Source organism: Alosa alosa, chromosome 23 (genome assembly GCF_017589495.1).
Source record: "Alosa alosa isolate M-15738 ecotype Scorff River chromosome 23, AALO_Geno_1.1, whole genome shotgun sequence".
In the NCBI taxonomy this organism is placed as follows: domain Eukaryota; kingdom Metazoa; phylum Chordata; class Actinopteri; order Clupeiformes; family Clupeidae; genus Alosa; species Alosa alosa.
The window spans coordinates 17,272,001-17,290,506 of record NC_063211.1 but is presented as its reverse complement, the minus strand read 5'-3'; the positions used below and the strand labels follow the sequence as shown (position 1 = coordinate 17,290,506).

Below are 18,506 nucleotides of genomic sequence, written 5' to 3'. Positions count from 1 at the left end.
TCCTATAGAAAAGTTTAATTGTGTTTTTGTAAACCAATAAAGAATGAGAAAAAACCTCATCTCTCTCTTCCACTCTCTCTCTCTCCATCCCTCTCTCTCTCCCTCTCTGTGTGGTGGTCTCTGTGGGCTGGCTCTGCGCTGTACCTATGTGTCATCACGCCTCCCTCACCACACCCAGAGTCAGGTCAGGGCCACTGAAATTGAAACGGACTCAGTGGCTACGGCTACAGCCCACCCAGCAGAGAGAGAGAGAGAGAGAGAGAGAGAGAGAGAGAGAAAAGAGAGAGAGAGAGAATGTGTGTGTAAGTGAGAGAGAGAGAGAGAGAGGGAGGTTCAACAGCCATTTACTGGATAATTTCTCAACCCATGAAATCATGATGCACCTCATACAAAGCCAAACACCATACAACACACATAAAAATCCTAATACATCATATGTTAAAACGAGAGAGTATCTGTGTGAGTGAGAGAGAGAGAGAGAGAGAGATGCTCTAGCCACCAACCCTGCAGACCCAGAGGGAGAGGGGGGTGAATGGAAACAGAGAGAAGGACAGAGAGAGAGAGAGGGGGAGAGAGAGAGAGAAAGAAGAGAGGGGGGAGAGAGAGGTGAATGGAATCAGAGAGGCAGTATATATCTATGAGACAATATATTATGTACATCATGTTTGCCACATCTTTGTGTTTTGTAAATAGACCCTGTGTTAGATGTTCTCATTTGGCAATAATTTAGGCACATTTATGAAAATTCTGCTTAGAGAAATACATGTTTGTCCATCTGCTGAGCGATGCAAATTAAATGGACTTTCTCCTAATGAAAGGAGGAGTTGTGGACAGCTGTTTTGAACCCACAGCTGAGGTTGTCACGGCAACTGTCACTTGCGAATAAACCCGTGTCCAGCTATCTTAGTCACATTATAGTCTATGGGAACTGGGAGTTAATCCACCCTTCTGTAGAGAATGGATTTGTTATTGGACTTAGTTTGATTTTATGGAGATGTCAGGCCTTTCCACTGGGGATCTTCTATGCGAATGGACACCGCTTGACAGATGTACAGAGTACGACACTGAGGCAGAGTTCAACATAAACAATTGCCCCCTGGCCTGGGGCAAGTAAAACAGCATTTTGGGGAAGTTGGCTGGACAGTCACTGGCCCGCAGTTTTTCTGCCAGTTACCATCATGAGTCAGCTCAGCTCACCTGTGAGTGATGCTAACTGGTTGTAGCTAAGCATGTTAGGTTACTAAAATAAACATGGGGCTCATTACAATGTAATAACTTAACAGTTTTGTGTAAAAGGGACTTTTCTGGGTCAGTAAATGTATACAAGGGACCAGTACAACACTTGTGTTGAAGGTTTGAGGACTGGAGATAGAAAGAATAAAAGAAAGGGAGAGAAAGGTCACACACACATGTACAGTATATGACAGAGAGAGAGAGAGATTGTGTGTGTGTGTGTGTGTGTGTGTGTGTGTGTGTGTGTGTGTGTGTGTGTGTCTGTGTGTGTGTGTGTGTGTGTGTGTGTGTGTGTGTGTGTGTGTGTTGTGTGTGTGTGTGTGTGTGTGTGTGTGTGTTGGGTGTGTGATCGATAGTTAGAAATTGTGTGTCCAAGACAGAGGGAGTAAAAGGTGGTGTGTATGTGATAGATAGATAGTGGATTTGTATGTGTGTGTGTGTGTGTGTGTGAGAGAGAGAGAGTCCAAGGGTAAAAAAAATCCCTTTCTAACCAGGGTCGTCCATCAACTGGAGGGAGCCTGAAAATCTTAATCTGCTTCCCATTTCACCCTCACTGGAAACAGTAATTTCTTTCTTTCTTTCTTTCTTTCTTTTTCTTCCTCTCCTCCTCTCCTCCTCCTCTGCTGCTTCTTATCCTCCACTAGCACGCCTTTCATATAATGATAGAGGTAAGATACATTTAATGAACTCATCAACTCCTGGACACTTTTCTTTGCTTGCTCTGATGGATGTTCATTTTTTTCCCCTCCCTTTCGTCGCCGTCGTCTTTTTCTTTTGAAGTCTGGAGAGTCAGTTGTTTCATCTGCTTCCTTTCTTTGCCTCTCGTTTTCTCCTGTCTTTCTTTTTTGTCAAACTTTCATTTTGGTATTGCTCTACAAAATAAAGGAGCCGTTGGGATCCGTTGTCATTCTGCCAAGCATACTTGACCTCTACTTTATAAATACGTTTTTTTTTGTGTGTGTGTGTGTAGTTTGCACACGTTTGAGTTTCTTGCATGGATGTACTTGGTATGCTTGCCAAATGCTCAGTCAACAACCCAAACCCCCTCAGCTGTTTGAGTGCATGAGACAGAATGATGGAAAGCAAGTAAGTGTCTTGAAACCCAGAGGTGTTTCCTTAGCATGTGTACACTTGTGTGTGCGTGCGTGTGTGTGTGTGTGTGTGTGTGTGTGTGTGTGTGTGTGTGTGTGTGCCCGCCCGTGCACGCATGTGTGTGTGTGTGTGTGTCTGCGTGTGTGTTTACTTGCTTAGTGAAAATGCTTGTATGTATGTATGTTTGTATGTATGTATGTCATAATTGGAATCCTATAAGATAAAAACAAGGTCCTAAATCATCTCTACATCACAGCTATAAATGTCTGCATTTATGCTGCTCTCTTGACCTCAACACCATCAACAACAATAACAACAACAACAACACATTACATTTACAGTATATAGTGCCTTTTCTAAATACCCAAACTCTGAGAGTAGTTAAAGCATTTAATGTCTCGCATCTTCCAGCCTATGCTTAAGACTTATCATGGCCCCACGCGACCGGGATCTCCAGAAACGGGGAGCAGGTTTGTGCTTGAAGCTTCTTTTTCTCGGACTCTCCCAGCGCACGGCCAGGGAGAGCTGGACTTGAGCCTGCTGGTGCAGCTGCACTGCCCCCAGAGCCACTGAAGCCGCAACATCATAATGTGTTTGTTTGCTCTCCAGGCAACAGGCGCTGACCACTACATTTACATGTGTTCACCTAGCAGACACTTTTTCATCCCAATTGACTTGCATATGTCAATTCTATTGCATGGGACTACATTGTCCCCGGAGCAACTTGAGGGTTAAGTGCCTTGCTCAAGGGCACAACGGTGGAAGCAAGCAAGCAAATGTCCAGGCTACTGCATACTAGCCCAGCTCCTTAACCACTACGCTACCACCACCCACTACAGCATCTGAGGCATCAACAAAGCAAAGTGAAATGAGGCAAAAAGGCCGACAATTGGTGTGCAGAGAGAGAGAGAAGTACAGGATGGGGGATGGGCGGTGGGGGTGGGGGTGTTGACAGGCGGCAGATTTTTTATTCTTTTTTACATAATTTCCCCTCTGCTGACGAAGTGTAATGCACCCAGCCCTGTTCAACAGTTAGCTGAAGATTAGAGGCTAGATCCGATGTCAGCCCTGTGGCTGCCGAGTGCATGTCCACACACACACACACACACACACACACACACACACACACACACACACACACACACACAGACAATTCTCTCACACAAAAGTTTCCATCAGTGCCTCTGGTACAGGTGTGGTTGTCACCTGTGTAGTTCTTACCTGTCTGAAGCAGAGGGCCCCTGTGCTGCTGTGGCCGTGACCACCCCCTCAACATACACACACACACACACACACACACACACACACACACACACACACACACACACACACACACACACACACACACACACACACCAGTCCATTTCAGTCTATGGAATAGGATTACCGTCCTCCGCAGTGAAGTAGCTCATCTATAATGGATGTGGGAGGCTCCTGTGCCATATCGCTGAGCTGGCCTCTGTGAAGCCGGGTCGAAAGGAGCACTGCCGGGGTGGCATGTGGCATCACCACGGGCACAGAGCCACCGTTAGCCTCGCAAACACTCTTTCTCCCCCTCTCTCACTCCCTCTTTTCCTTCTCACTCTCTTTCATTCCCTCTCCTCACTCTCCTCTATCTCTCTCTCATTCTATATTTTCCTATCTCTCTCATCCTTTCTTTCCTTCTCTTTCTCTTTCAGTTTCACTTTCTGCACTAACCCCTTATTGTTTATTCTCTATCACTCTCTCCCACTCACTCACTCTACCTCCATCTCTCCCGGAACCTCTTTTTCTTTCCCATTCTCTAAACAACTTCTAAACAACTTTAACATCATTAATTTTTCTTCTCTCTCATTTTTTCTCTCTCTCTCTCTCCATCCCTCCCCTTTCCTCCTGTCCTGCTCATTTTTGGGAAGGCACCATAAAGTGAATACTGTATCATGGTCCTGCTGAGCCCTATGGTCACCCGGGGAGCGTTCTAGCTATCAAAGACAGCATGGGCCTCCATCTGCACATTAAGTCCGCAGCATCTGCTTCATAATTGAGAGTCTGTCTTTGATTCACTCACAGATATTGTGTTGTTGTTGTGTGTGTGTGTGTGTGTGTGTGTGTGTGTGTGTGTGTGTGTGTGTGTGTGTGTGTGTGTGTGTTTGTGTGTGTGTGTGTGTGTGTGTTTCGCTTATGGGCTCAACCTCTGGGTCGACGTCAGGCGCAAATGAACACAGTAGTCTTCCCTCTTTTCTGAGGACGTTCTCTGGTCTCCTCCTCTGGTCTGGTCAGTGCTGCCGTTCCATCTGTGCTCCACCCGGGGCTGAACCCTGGAGCTCCGGGCTGCCCTCTCTCTCCTCACCAGTGGGCTAAGCTCTGGCCTCCAGCATTCTGCTTATTTCACTGCACCTGCCTTGAGCATCACTTGTGTTGCACACAAGTCCACACACACACACACACACACACACACACACACACACACACACACACACTCATTTATGTTTAACACGTTGTCCTTGGTGCTCTTTCCATTTCTCTTTTTCTTTATCTCCTCTTATCTTCTCTCCTTCTCCTACATTCTCTATCCCTCTCTTCCCTCCTTACCTTTAAGTCTATCATTCTCTCACCTTTTCTCTCTCATCCACTCTCTCCATATCTTCTCTTTCCTCCGTCTCCCTTTGCACTTCTCTCTCTCTTCAATGTCTCTATTCTTCTCTCTCTCAATATACAGTATTTCCTGCCTGTACACATGTTTTGTTCACCCGATATCATTTAACAGAGTGGATAAAAATCCTAAGGACATTCATCCTAGCACACTGGGAAATAAACACTCCGCACAGTCTCTCTATTGTGTTGCTAGGGACTTCCTTAATGCCCCCTTCAAATAACAAGGAAATAACACGCCTTTATCCTCTGATAAGGCTTTTCTTGGTCAGTCGTCATTTTCAGTTCCCGCAAGACACCCACTCCTTGTTTTTTCACCGACATTGCTCATATGGGCGCAAGTTGATTTGCGATTTAGATAACGTCCATGGCAGGCAGGATAATGACAACTGCGTTGGTCACAAGCTAGCAAAGCAAAAACGCTTGTATAGCGCCTGCCACCGCAATGCGCAGGGTGGAAGACAGGGCCCTATATCCTTCTCCCTCTCTCTCTCTCTCTTACCCTTTCTCTCTCCCTCAATATATCCTTTATTCTCCCCCCTCTCCTCTCTCTCTGTCCCTCCCTTTCTCCTCCTCCTCCCCTCTCTCTCTGGCCCTCCCTTTCTCCTCCTCATCCCCTCTCCTCTCTCCCTGGTCCTCCCTTTCTCCTCCTCCTGTATAGGATGGAAGTGGACATGATTACATTAATCCCTGCACGCGGCTGCTTTAACCCATATATATTTGGAAGGCTGCTTACCGCAGCCGCGTCCTTGTGCTTACGAGGGATTGGCCAACAGACGCCAGAGGGCCCTGACATAAGAGCGCTCGTGGCAGTGCTGTAAGCCCATGCCAAGGCATGCAAAGTCCAGCCAACCTGTCCACCACGCCACCAGCTTCACACACACGTGAAACGTCTTGGCCACTTCTTTCTTCTTACTTCACCTCCCGATAGCTCCGTTGATCAAATTCTTGCTCGCTCTCTTTTCTTGACTCTGAACAGGAAGTGCAGTTTGGCTTATTACAGTTTTAGAAAGTCTTCACCTCCTACACATCCGCCTCTCTCTGTCTGAGCTGCCCATTCCTTGTGGCGTCTCAGTTCTCATCTCTCTCTCTCTCTCTCTCTCTCTCTCTCTCTCTCTCACTCACTCACTCCACACACACACACACACACACACACACACACACACACACACACACACACACACACACACACCACACACACACACTCTCCAGTCGAGCCCTCAGCAGTCTCTGCCAGTGGAGGCCTCCGGGTTCTCCTGTCTCTGAGACCCCCACATGGATGGGATGGATAGGCTGACAGCCTTTACATGAGTGACCTCAATTTGTTCTTCTGCCTTTCCCTCACCGCCCCTCCCTCTCACCCCTCTTTCCCTCTATCTATCTATACCCTTTAAACTCCCTCCTCTCCTCTCTCACCTCTCTTTCCCTCTATCTATCTATACTTTTAAACTCCCTCCTCTCCTCTCTCACCCTCTCTTTCCCTCTATCTATCTATACCTCTTTTAAACTCCCCCCCTCTCCTCTCTCTCACCCTCTCTTTCCCTCTATCTATCTATACCTCTTTTAAACTCCCTCCTCTCCTCTCTCTCACCCTCTCTTTCCCTCTATCTATCTATACCTCTTTTAAACTCCCCCCCTCTCTGCTATCCTTGCATGACTTCACCTTAAATGCCCCTGATCTCTCTTTCTCTCTCTCTTTCTCTAACTTGCACATTTTTGCCCAATCTCGTAATCTCCTCTCCTCTACCATCCCTTCCATTCCTCTTTTCTCCTCTCCTCTACCTTCCCCTCTGTTTCCTCTCTCCTCCTTTCCTCTCCTCCCATCTCATCTCCTCTCCTCTTCTCTCCACTCTCCTCTCCTCTCCTCCCCCCATCCTCTGCATCCATAACTGGATAAGCGGCTCTTCGCTCTGTGTTTTGCTCTGAGCTGTAAACTGCTCTCGCGTCTCTCCCTCGACTGGCCTTGGTCTGACTTTGGCTTCGTACATTCTTTGACACGATCCTGTCATGTTCTCCTGGGTTAGTACCAGAGAGAGAGAGAGAGAGAGAGAGAGAGAGAGAGAGAGAGAGAGAGAGAGAGAGAGAGAGAGAGAGAGAGAGAGAGAAATAGAGATGGAGAGAGAGATGGAGGGGGTGAGAGAGAGAGAAAGAAAGAGGGAGGAAAGGTGAGAGGTTGAGAAGAGGTACGTGCAGGGGGTTGGTGGGGAGAAAGGGTTGGGTGATGCAAGCGCACAAAATCAAAGCCAAGCCTTTACCATCCTGGATTGCATTCGGGGAAGGCAATAAAGCAGCAGCTAAGAAGGAGTGCACCCTGTTCACACTACGCTCTGTGAACGACCCCTAGCCAACCACACAGAGGAAGTTCACAGCATTTCATCTGTTAAAATGGATGTAACAGGTGGAAAGAACACCGATAAGCACTGAGACTGAAGCTAACCACTATCCCCAATCACTGATTAGCGTCATCTCAAATAAAATATCAGCCATTTCACAGCAACTTTACTCTCTCTCTTGCTTCTCTCTCTCTCTCTCTCTCTCTCTCTCTCTCTATATATATATATATATATATATATATATATATATATATATATATATATATATGTATATGTCTGCAATTACAGCTGAATGTCAGTTACCCCCCTCTGAACCGAGGCTTGAGGGAGTAGAGTGCAGTGCACTATAAAGAATGCCTATTTTGGTAGATGCTATCCCTGTTATCAACAACTGCTTTAGATGGGAACATTAGTTCTCACCTTTTTTTTAATCTCCTTTCTTCCCTTCCTTTTTTTGAGACTGAACAAGTTTGCTTCTGATTGTCAACACACACACACACACACACACAGGTGCTATATTTATCCGGTGCTTCTCTTTCCCATCATGCAGGTGATGATGCTTTGCACCTGGACTAGCACAGGATATGCAGGATACTGGCATTGTAATGACCTGTGTATCTCTCTCTCTCTCTCTCTCTCTCTCTCTTCCTCCTCCTCTCCCTCACTCTTGCTCTCTCTCCAGGACTCAGGGCCCACCCCCCCCTCCCCTCTGCTGGGGCAGAAGCCACTGCAGTTGCTGGAGGTCAAAGCCAGGGGGCGCTTTGGCTGTGTGTGGAAGGCCCAGCTGCTCAACGAATACGTGGCCGTGAAAATCTTCCCCCTACAGGTATCTACCATACTGATCCCTGGAGGCGTTGCTTTGATACATCAGCCATATTATGACCAGTAATTACATTTCAGGTTATGATTTCATATGTTATTCAGTATTTTGACAGCAGACTACTTCTGATTGGGTAAATATTAGTATGTTATAGGGGTTATCACAATCTCAATTGTAAGTCAGATATTGATCGAAATGACTTGTAGTTTCAAAATAAAAAACCCTCAAAACAAAACTGGATATAAGGCAAGAAAAGTAAACAACATAAGAAATGCAATAATAGTAATATGATTTAAAAAAATGATTGGGACAGATTCTCACAGATTCTTAAACAGATTCTTAAAATAGAAAATAAATTTGAACCAAGGAGAGTTCTGACACCCCTAGTATATTATAAGGGTGTTTTTTCCTACCTGACTTTTCACTGTGTGTGTGTGTGTGTGTGTGTGTGTGTGTGTGTGTATCCTGCAGAATAAGCAGTCGTGGCAGAACGAATATGACATCTACAGCCTGAGCGGCATGAAGCATGAGAACATTCTACACTTCATCGGCGCCGAGAAGAGAGGCAGCCACCTGGACGTGGAGCTGTGGCTCATCACAACCTACCACGAGAGGGTGACTGACACACACACACACACACACACACACACACACACACACACACACACACACACATACATATACACAAGAAACTTGGAGAAGGTGACTAACACACATACACACACACACACACACACACACACACACACACACACACACACACACACACACACACACACACACACACACACACACACACAGTACATACTCACACATATACACTAGCAATCTCCACATAGGTAACACACACACAGATTACATACACACACACACACAGATTACATACACACACACACACACACACACACACACACACACACACACACACCATCTGGATGTGAAAGGTAGGAAGGTAGCAGGAAGTAGGACATACATATAACATATCATCGTGCTTGTGCACGCAGGCACGCACACACACACACACACACACACACACACTCACACACACACACACACACACACACACACACACACACACATTCCTTCATACATTCACATATGTATGCTAAGAAATGCAACAGCTACACAAGCACATATGTTCAAACAGAGATACACACTTACACACAGATGTTATTCACTGTGGAGAATGCACACACTCTCACACTCACTGCAGAGGAAGCCCTGAGGAATATTACACCCATATGTGAGAGAACATTGCAGACATCAGTATGTGTGTGTGTACGTGTGTGTGTGTGTGTGTGTGTGTGTGTGTGTGTGTGTGTGCCAGGATCCCGTCACAGACCCGCTCTGAGGTCTGAGTACATTATGTACCAACAGGGCGTGGATCTGCTTAGGTATCACACACACACACACACACACACACACACACACCCCTACAGTAGGCAGACCCACTATACACTGCCAGAAACACACGGTAGTCACAGAGAAAACTATGATGCGATCAGTTATCATATATCCCAAATCTGGACCACATGAGACAGTCACACCACACACACCCACACAGGCCTCTTCTGAAGGCTCAGTCATCCGGTCTTATAGATTTCACCCTAAAGCACAGAAAGGGAGAGTATTCCACTGTCATCTGAGTGCTTTGAGGACACATGACATCAGTAGCATCGGCTGTGGCGAGCTGCGCCATCAGGTGGTGGTACTGCACAATGACAACTTCAAACAGCAGTACTTATGGCAGAAATTGGTATGTGAGGAGATTTGAGCTGTGGGTGAATCTCAATAACCCCCACCCCCACCCCCCACCACTGACTCGCAGACGTTGACATGCGGTCCTGCTAGCTTTGTGAGGGCTAGGGCTGTGCCACTGTGAAATTGTGAAGTGCATGAGGGCTCGCTCTCACCCTTTACTTGACATTTATGCAGACTTAACCCAAGGGAATTACCCACAATTCATAGCATTGTAACATGAACTGCCATAAAACAGAAATGGAAACGTGTTTGCAACACGTGTGCCAATTTAACAATTAGGTCACAGGTGCCGTTCCATTCCTGTTATTAGCAGTTTGAAACCTTGCAGCCTCTCAAATGCAATCACTTACCAATGGATGTCAGTTAAGTTTTTGAGGGTTCAGAGCTTAGACTTTAGGGGGGGGCATCAAAATTCAGACGATGTGTGTGCTCACCTATGTGTTTGTGTTCACGTGCTACCCCTGGTGGTGGTACTGTGCAAGGACAACTTCAAATAGTTGCACTTGCGGTGAACCTGGGTATGTGAGGAGATTTTAAATGTGTCTGTGTGTCTGTCTGTGTGTGTGTGTGTGTGTGTGTGTCTCCTCTCCAGGGCTCGCTGACTGATTACCTGAAGGCCAACGTGGTGTCCTGGAACGAGCTGTGTCACATTGCCCAGACCTTGGCCCGCGGTGTTGCTTACCTCCACGAGGACATCCCCGGCCTGAAGGACGGCCACAAGCCCGCCGTCGCTCACAGGTCAGCCCCACTCTCCCATTGGCTCTCCAGTCCCCTCACGCTGCTTGCATATTGGCTGCCCCCCTCTTGTGCTCTCCTGCCATTGGCAGTCTTGCGCACATGTGCTAGTGGATGTGATTTCACCCCATCATCATTTAGAAAATGAAGGAGAGAGTGAAAGAGAGAGGGAGAGAGAGAATGAGGGAGGGAGGAAGACTAGATTGATGTCTGCAGGCAGGAGTTTGTCCTCTCACCCACATTAGTCACTCAAATATTATGAGCAGAAAAAGGGAGAGAGAGAACAAGCAAAGAAGGAGAGAGACACAGACAGTGGTAGCACTAGGGTAGCCTTGTTAACCTCAGGCATATGCTACTGTAGACTAATCTCACTCAGCTCACGCCAATACACAGTCCAGCCAGACAGACTTTGGGAATTATGAGTGTTTCTTTAGTTTGTAGATGTCCTGTCTGAATGGCACTAGTTCTATAGATTCCCTAACAACAGACGGTTGCAGGCCTGTGCTAGTAGGATGCTGTAGCTCTATGATCATAGACTGCATAAATAATGCTTATGATATGTAAAAGTCCATTATTTACCTTATCCTTGCACTGTTGCTCATGTTGACTGATGTTGTCCTAATCTAATAACATGGAGTATTTAATTATTTTAATGTCTGTGTTGTAGGCCTGTGCAAGTAGCAATATATTGACTGTTATAGGGATGTGCTGAAGCTGCTGTAGCCCTGAGTGGATGCTAATAGGTCTCTGTAGGCTCAGCGTTCACACTATGAAAGGTCCCCGTAGGCCAGTGCTATTGCTAGTATAGGTCTCTGTGGGTAGGCAGAAGTGTGCTATTTTCCCCAGCTGTAATCACAGACACTCTCTCTGCCCCACTTACATTTACTTCTACAGCCAACCATCTGACACCCATCCGCCTTCATTATACACATTCACTCACTTACCTACAATACAGTACAGCAGGCCGCGCTCACTGGATCTTCTTCACTATACTCTTGTACACGCATACATACACACACACACACACACACACACACACACACACACACACACACACATACATACACACAGACACACACACACACATACACACACACGCACGTACATACACTCAGGCGCATCACTCTCCTCCACACAAAGACACCACTAACACTAACACACAGATACACACACACACACACACACACACACACACACACACACACACACACAACACACACTTGCCCCTTGAAAACCCACAAAGCACACATGTACAGTAGGCATCACGTCTGAGGTCACCTCTTTTCTACCTCCCCTCAGGGACATCAAGAGTAAGAATGTGCTCCTGAAGACCAACCTGACGGCCTGCGTGGCTGACCTGGGCCTGGCGCTGAAGTTTGAAGCAGGCAAATCAGCAGGGGAGACCCACGGACAGGTGAGGAGCACCCAGCGTGCACACACACACACACACACACACACACACACACACACACACACACACACACACACACACACACACACACACACACACACACACAGACACACAACCCTCACATATATGTGTACTGTACATAAACACAGACACATACACACGTGTACATAAACACACACACATACACACACACACACACACACACACACACACACACACACACACACACACACACACACATACATACACACACACACACTCTCACTCATGTACAAATGCACAAACGTGTATTCGCTCACACGCATACATACACACACACAAAAATCCATGCAAACATATACACCCCCACATACATACAAACACTAATAGCTAATGCAACAGACTTTAAAATGGGCCTTGTGGGGCAAACTGGTTACAACGCCCGTACCATTCAGCTCCACGGGGACCCGGGTTCGAGTCCGGCCTCGAGTGCAGGTCATTTCCCGATCCCACCCCATCTCTCTCTCCCACTCGCTTCCTGTCTCTCTCTCCACTATCCTGTCAAATTAAAAGTATAAAAGCCCCAATTAAAATAATGATAATAATAACATAAATGGTTATTTATATACATTTATATAAATTGGTTCTCACCTTGGTAGGCGAACCTTTCAGCAGTCATTCAGCTCTCTGGGAGCTGACCTTGGAAGCATTTTGTTATTTTATTTCTAGTGTTTTGCAATACCACTTCAGCTCCAGGGCATATATGCACACACGCACACTCTGACACACACACACACACACAGACACCCCACCCCCACCCCACACACACACACACACACACGCTCGATAGCCCCCACCGTCGACTTCAATGCAGTGCTGCGACAGTCGACCTCAAGCCACCTAACCTTAATCTTAACTCTAACCCTAACCCTTGCCAAACCCTAGTGCCTTCCATGCAGCGCCGCCAGGAAGACGACATTTTGCGCTTAAAACACCATAAATCCCCCCACACGCACACACACATACACACACATGCCTACAAACACACACACACACACACACACACATAAACACACAGCAAAAGAGAGAGAATTTAATTTGACTGGAGCCATTAGTGCAGCACTGGGGATGAAGGGCACTGGAGCAGCAGACTCAGATTGTGGTCAGGAGGATGATGGTAGTTTACTGTCCAGCCTCAGGGCCAGCTTCTGACTTACAAGGAAGGACAACAGGGAACAGTAAGCTTCCGACTTACAATTAGGACAAATGGAACAGTGAGCTTCCGACTTACAATTAGGACAAACGGAACAGTAAGCTTCCGACTTACAATTAGGACAATGGGAACAGTAAGCTTCCGACTAATGGGAACAGTGAGCTTCCGACTAATGGGAACAGTGAGCTTCCGACTTACAATTAGGACAATGGGAACAGTGAAGACGGAAAGTGCATCACGTTGTTCTTTGTAACCTCCCTCTTGTAGAAGTTACCTAGTGTGAGCAGGTGAGATATGGATGTGGAAAGCTGTTACTGTATGTGCTTTTTATCTACTCACCAAAGCACTCGCTCAAAGCGCTGTACTTTAGAGTGAACAGCTGGGATATAATCCACACTCTCTCACAGAGCCTCAGCACTTCCCTCTTCACCACCAGAGAGGCTAAGTCAAACTCTCACATTCATAGGTCTAGATAAGACCAGCTTCACTGGAAAAGTATTGTAAAATGCTGACAATAGCTTGCCTAGCGGCAGTCTGATTGAGGCGTCAAAAGTGTAGTAATAGTTGTAGAAGATATGGGGAAAGGGGCTATACCAACAATCTATGACTTTGTAAACCAAGCAGAACAGTGCACTCACTGCGAGAAAAAAGGTTTATCTGGGACTTGAATTCCACTGTATTCTCCCTTACACATCACAGATACACTTTGATATCTCGGAGCATGCTAACCTGTTACACAATCCTGTAACAGGTACCATTAGTTGGCATGGTGATGACGTCTAGTATCTACAGTAGGCTACATAGGTTTGGCATAATGTTTAAATACCTGTGTTGAAAGTCCTTTTAACATTACACCTGTGTTTTTCATGTGTATGTTTTTCATGCTTATACTGAAGACTGAAATTGAACCAGTGTCAACTCTGACCTTCCGGTCCCTTCCGCAGGTGGGCACGCGCCGCTACATGGCGCCTGAGGTGCTGGAGGGGGCCATTAACTTCCAGCGGGACGCGTTTCTGCGCATCGACATGTACGCTGTGGGCCTGGTGCTGTGGGAGCTAGCAGCACGCTGCACTGCTGCAGACGGTGAGTGTGTGTGTGAGTGAGTGTGTGTGTGTTTTTGTGTGTGTGTGTGTGTGTGTGTGAGTGTGTGAGTGAGTGTGTGTGTGTGTGTGTGTGTGTGTGTGTGGAAGAGATGCAGTAAATGTGTGCATGGCCGCAGACGGTGTGTGTGTGTGTGTGTGTGTGTGTGTGTGTGTGTGTGTGTGTGCACATTTACAACAAGAGATGTTGTAAATGTGTGCAAGTGGGTGTGAGAATGAATATGGCATGTTAGGGTGTGGGGGAGAATGGGTGACGGAGGCTTTGGAACAAAGCTGACTCTGTGTATATGGAAGCACACAGCTTACAGTGCAGAATCTGATCCCCAAAGGCCTGTTCTTCACATCAGGGGACCGGATACACATCCTCTCTCTGAGTGTGTGTGTGAGAGCATGAAAAAGGAAACTGACTGAGAGAAAGAAAGAAAGAAAGAAAGAAAGAAAGAAAGAAAAAAAAGGATCAGTGAGCTGATGTATCTCTGTAATCGGCATCTTGAATTTCAGTAATTGAATGTATCACCGGTGAGTTACAAATAACCTGTTTGTGTGTGTGTGTGTGTGTGTGTGTACAGGGCCTGTGGATGAGTACATGTTGCCGTTTGAAGAAGAGGTGGGACAGCATCCATCTCTAGAAGACATGCAGGATGTGGTGGTCCACAAGAAACTCAGACCCACACTCCGGGAGTGCTGGCAGAAGCATGCAGTAAGAACACACATACACTCACACACACACACACTCTCTCACACACACACACACACACTGTCTGTGGCCATGCACACATTTACTGCATCTCTTCCACACACACACACACACACACACACACGCACACGCACACACACGCGTGTACAAGAAACCTTTTTCTCCCTCCCACCATCTGGGTACTGTTTACATTGACAAAATGTTCATGGCTGCTGCAACAACCAGAATTAGCCACTGAATGTCTTTATACTGATATTATATAACAGCCCTTTGAAGATGTGCCTGGTTTATATGAGAGGGTTGGAAAGTGTTGGAAAGCTTCAGGATTTTCTGCATCCTCATAAATGTGTTGTCGTTCATTGTCTGATTTTGTGTGTGTGTGTGTGTGTGTGTGTGTGTGTGTGCATGCGTGCAGGGTCTGGCCATGCTGTGTGAGACCATCGAGGAGTGCTGGGACCACGAGGCGGAGGCGCGTTGTCGGCGGGCTGTGTGGAGGAGCGCGTCATTCAGATGCAGCGGCAGACCAGCCTCATCGCGCCCGAGGAGATCACCGTCGTCACCATGGTCACCAACACAGACTTCCCGCCCAAAGAGTCCAGCCTATGATGGCTGTTCGCAACGTGAAAGGGGGCAGGGTAGGAACAGATGAAGAATGAGTGGAACTGACCAATCAGACACCGACACCATCTTCACCTCCACTTCCTGATTCACCCTTAGCAGAGAGATGACGTTTCTCTGACCTCCGAGACTGGCAGCTGAGGCAGCAGCGATGGTGTTGAGTTTTTGTTTTGTGAAGCGTGAGGTGGAGTGGGATTTCACCTGTCCTGCCCTGCCTCCCCCCTCCAACCTCTTCACATTCAGGAAAATCTACACCCACTCAAGGGGGCGCCCTCGTACCACCACCACCACCTCGTTTCAATAATAAAAACCTCTCATCACCGTTCATGTGTGCCTGAAGAGTACAGACAGGACTCCAGGGCAAAATAATTGCCCCAACAGCAGGGGTAAAAGAACCCTGAGCTCATGGGGCAAATCACCATTGAAACAAGAGGATATGTGGATTATGTGGTGGCTAGAAACAGCCCTCGGGGGCAGGTGTTGTGTTAAGATTTTATTTTTTATAAGTATATAAATACATCGAAATATGACATCAGAAGGAAGGGACTTCTCCATTGAATATACTCCTGGTCTGGGGGTTAACCGGTTGAGAAAACAAAAACAACTAAACAAACAAAAATATGAAATAAATTAAGAGGATGAGACTCTGTGAAAGACTAGGTGAGGGAGAAAAAGGGCAACCCTGTTTTTAAAAAGACAAAAAGAAAAAAAAAATTTGCTGTTCACTCTGGTGTTTTTATGAAATGACTTATGGTAATGCCAATTAAGATACAGCTTCTGAATGTTTGGTGTACTAGTGTTGTACATATATCAATGGAAAACCAACCAACCTACATGCTAAATCAAGGGTTTATTGCTTGTCAGTTTTTTCTGGAATTTTGTTTCTTAGCATTACATTTTAGAAAGGAGAATAAACCTCCCTCAACAAGCTATACCTCAGTTCCACATCTATGACAAATAACGCGTGCAGACACACACACACACACACACACACACACCTACACATACACACACACCTACACACAGACACACACACATACTCTCTTTCTCACTCTTTTTTTTTACTTGAAAGAAAGACAATGTGAGGAAGAAAAAACATGGGATTGGGAAAAAAAAATGTAAAATGTGAATCTCTAGCCGTTTTGTGAAAACTAAACTGAGGATGCCAACTGACAGAAATGCTAAGGCCATAAGACTTCCAGACCAGTGTTTGACCTTCAGTTATTATGCCTTTTTATTTCCTGTGTCACCTGTTTTGTTTTGCTCTTGCACCTGCTTCCTTTCGCCCATCAGAGCCACCTCACACTTAAATCTCTCAAGCACTTTTGTTTATCCATTTTGTTTTTGTTTGTTTTCCTTCCAGAATACTGTACGTACGCTCATCCTCACCATGAGGAGAGGATTTCATCATTTTTTTTTTTGTTCATGTGAAAAGTTAACACTAAGATTCTGTTCTGGTTTTGGTTTGCTGTGACATACATAGCCTAGTTGACACTTTATTTAACCGTCTTTATCCAATCATTTCAGTTTCCTTTCTGCTGAGTTTTTGTTCGCTGTCATGTTTTCCTTTTTCTGTTTTCTTCTTCATGAGACCCTTTGTTGAGGTTAGTCACGGGCCTTTCCTCTGATTGGAACAGTGATGTCATTCCCCGTGTCCTGTGTTTTGTAAGAGCCCTTGAGATCTGCAGGTATCACACTTTGTGAGTCGCCTCAGGTAGCTGTCATTGAGGACACCTGGACCCAAACACACACACACACACACACCCACACACATATATACACACGATCATCCATGAGCGGCAGCTCTTTTGTTAATTCTGGTGCCATCGGTTAAGCCCCCCCCTCTTTTCTATCTTACACACACAAACCCCAATTGGCGTAACAGCAACTGGTATTCTTGAGGCGCTTGTAGTGTGACATTCTCAGATCTTTTTGTTTTCTCGTCAAGAAAAGTTCAGATTGCCATGACAGGTCTTACTTCAGTAAGTTCTGTCTCTCCCTTTTTTTGTGCTGCCTGACTGTGGCGGCGCTGCACCTACCTGTTCAATTTCTCTTCTTCCTCTCAGCAGTCAGCAACTGAAACCACACATCAACCATCATCATCATCATCATCATCAACAACAACAACAACAACAACATCAGGGATACAGTACTATGCTTTTCTAAGTTACAGCAATTATGCAACCAACCGTGGTTACACTCATTATAAGGAACCACATACAAACAAAAAAACTTCTACAGACTGTAGCATTTTTTTAAATCAAAACAAACAAAAAAAGCAAAAATAATTTATTGCGCTTGATGAATCGGAGGGTTTTATTTAGCCCAAATAATCTCTGGCCTGAGCAGTGTGAAGGACCAGGCCCGTGCCAACTCTTTTCTCTGGATTAGAAAAAAAAGACAAGACACCAACATTATCCTGACACTCTGTGTGTGTGTGTATGCGTGTGTGTTGTGATGTATTTAATCTTTTGTGCCACTGGCATCTGTGTGTGTGTGTGTGTGTGTGTGTGTGTGTGTGTGTGTGGGTTTAGGAAGCACTGCAGTGTGACAGGAATGGTGGTGTATGTGACAAACAGGCCTCGATTCTCCCCTGGCAGGCAGAGTGATGCGTTTGCGATCACCGTGGTGTATGTGTCGCTCCCCCTTCTGCAGACCCCCTCCCATCTCATGTAGCCGGTAGTGTCACTGGACCCGCCCACGCCCCAGGCCCCTGCCTCCTCTCTGTGTCAGTGATAATGAGGTACTGACACAGGTGTTTTGCACCAACCTCTACATCCCCAACCAATCAGCACTTCCTAGACAGACTCTCCCAGCCAATCAGCACCTTGACACCCCAACCCCACCCTTCTGAGGTCCATCCTCCTCCCTACAGTCTCTACT

General features: G+C 46.3%; 1 protein-coding gene across 1 annotated transcript in view; it reads left to right on the top strand.

Moving 5' to 3' along the window:
• acvr2ab (activin A receptor type 2Ab) overlaps nt 1–16,195 on the top strand; it is a 63,024-nt gene extending 46,829 nt beyond the window's left edge. Inside the window, 9 exon segments of the mRNA XM_048234272.1 lie at nt 1,878–1,901; nt 7,972–8,115; nt 8,581–8,724; nt 10,463–10,608; nt 11,905–12,019; nt 14,153–14,291; nt 14,878–15,008; nt 15,421–15,478; nt 15,481–16,195. Of these exon segments, the coding sequence (XP_048090229.1) occupies nt 1,878–1,901; nt 7,972–8,115; nt 8,581–8,724; nt 10,463–10,608; nt 11,905–12,019; nt 14,153–14,291; nt 14,878–15,008; nt 15,421–15,478; nt 15,481–15,611 (1,032 nt within the window). The 3' untranslated portion in view covers nt 15,612–16,195.
• The last annotated feature ends 2,311 nt before the right edge of the window (nt 16,196–18,506 follow it).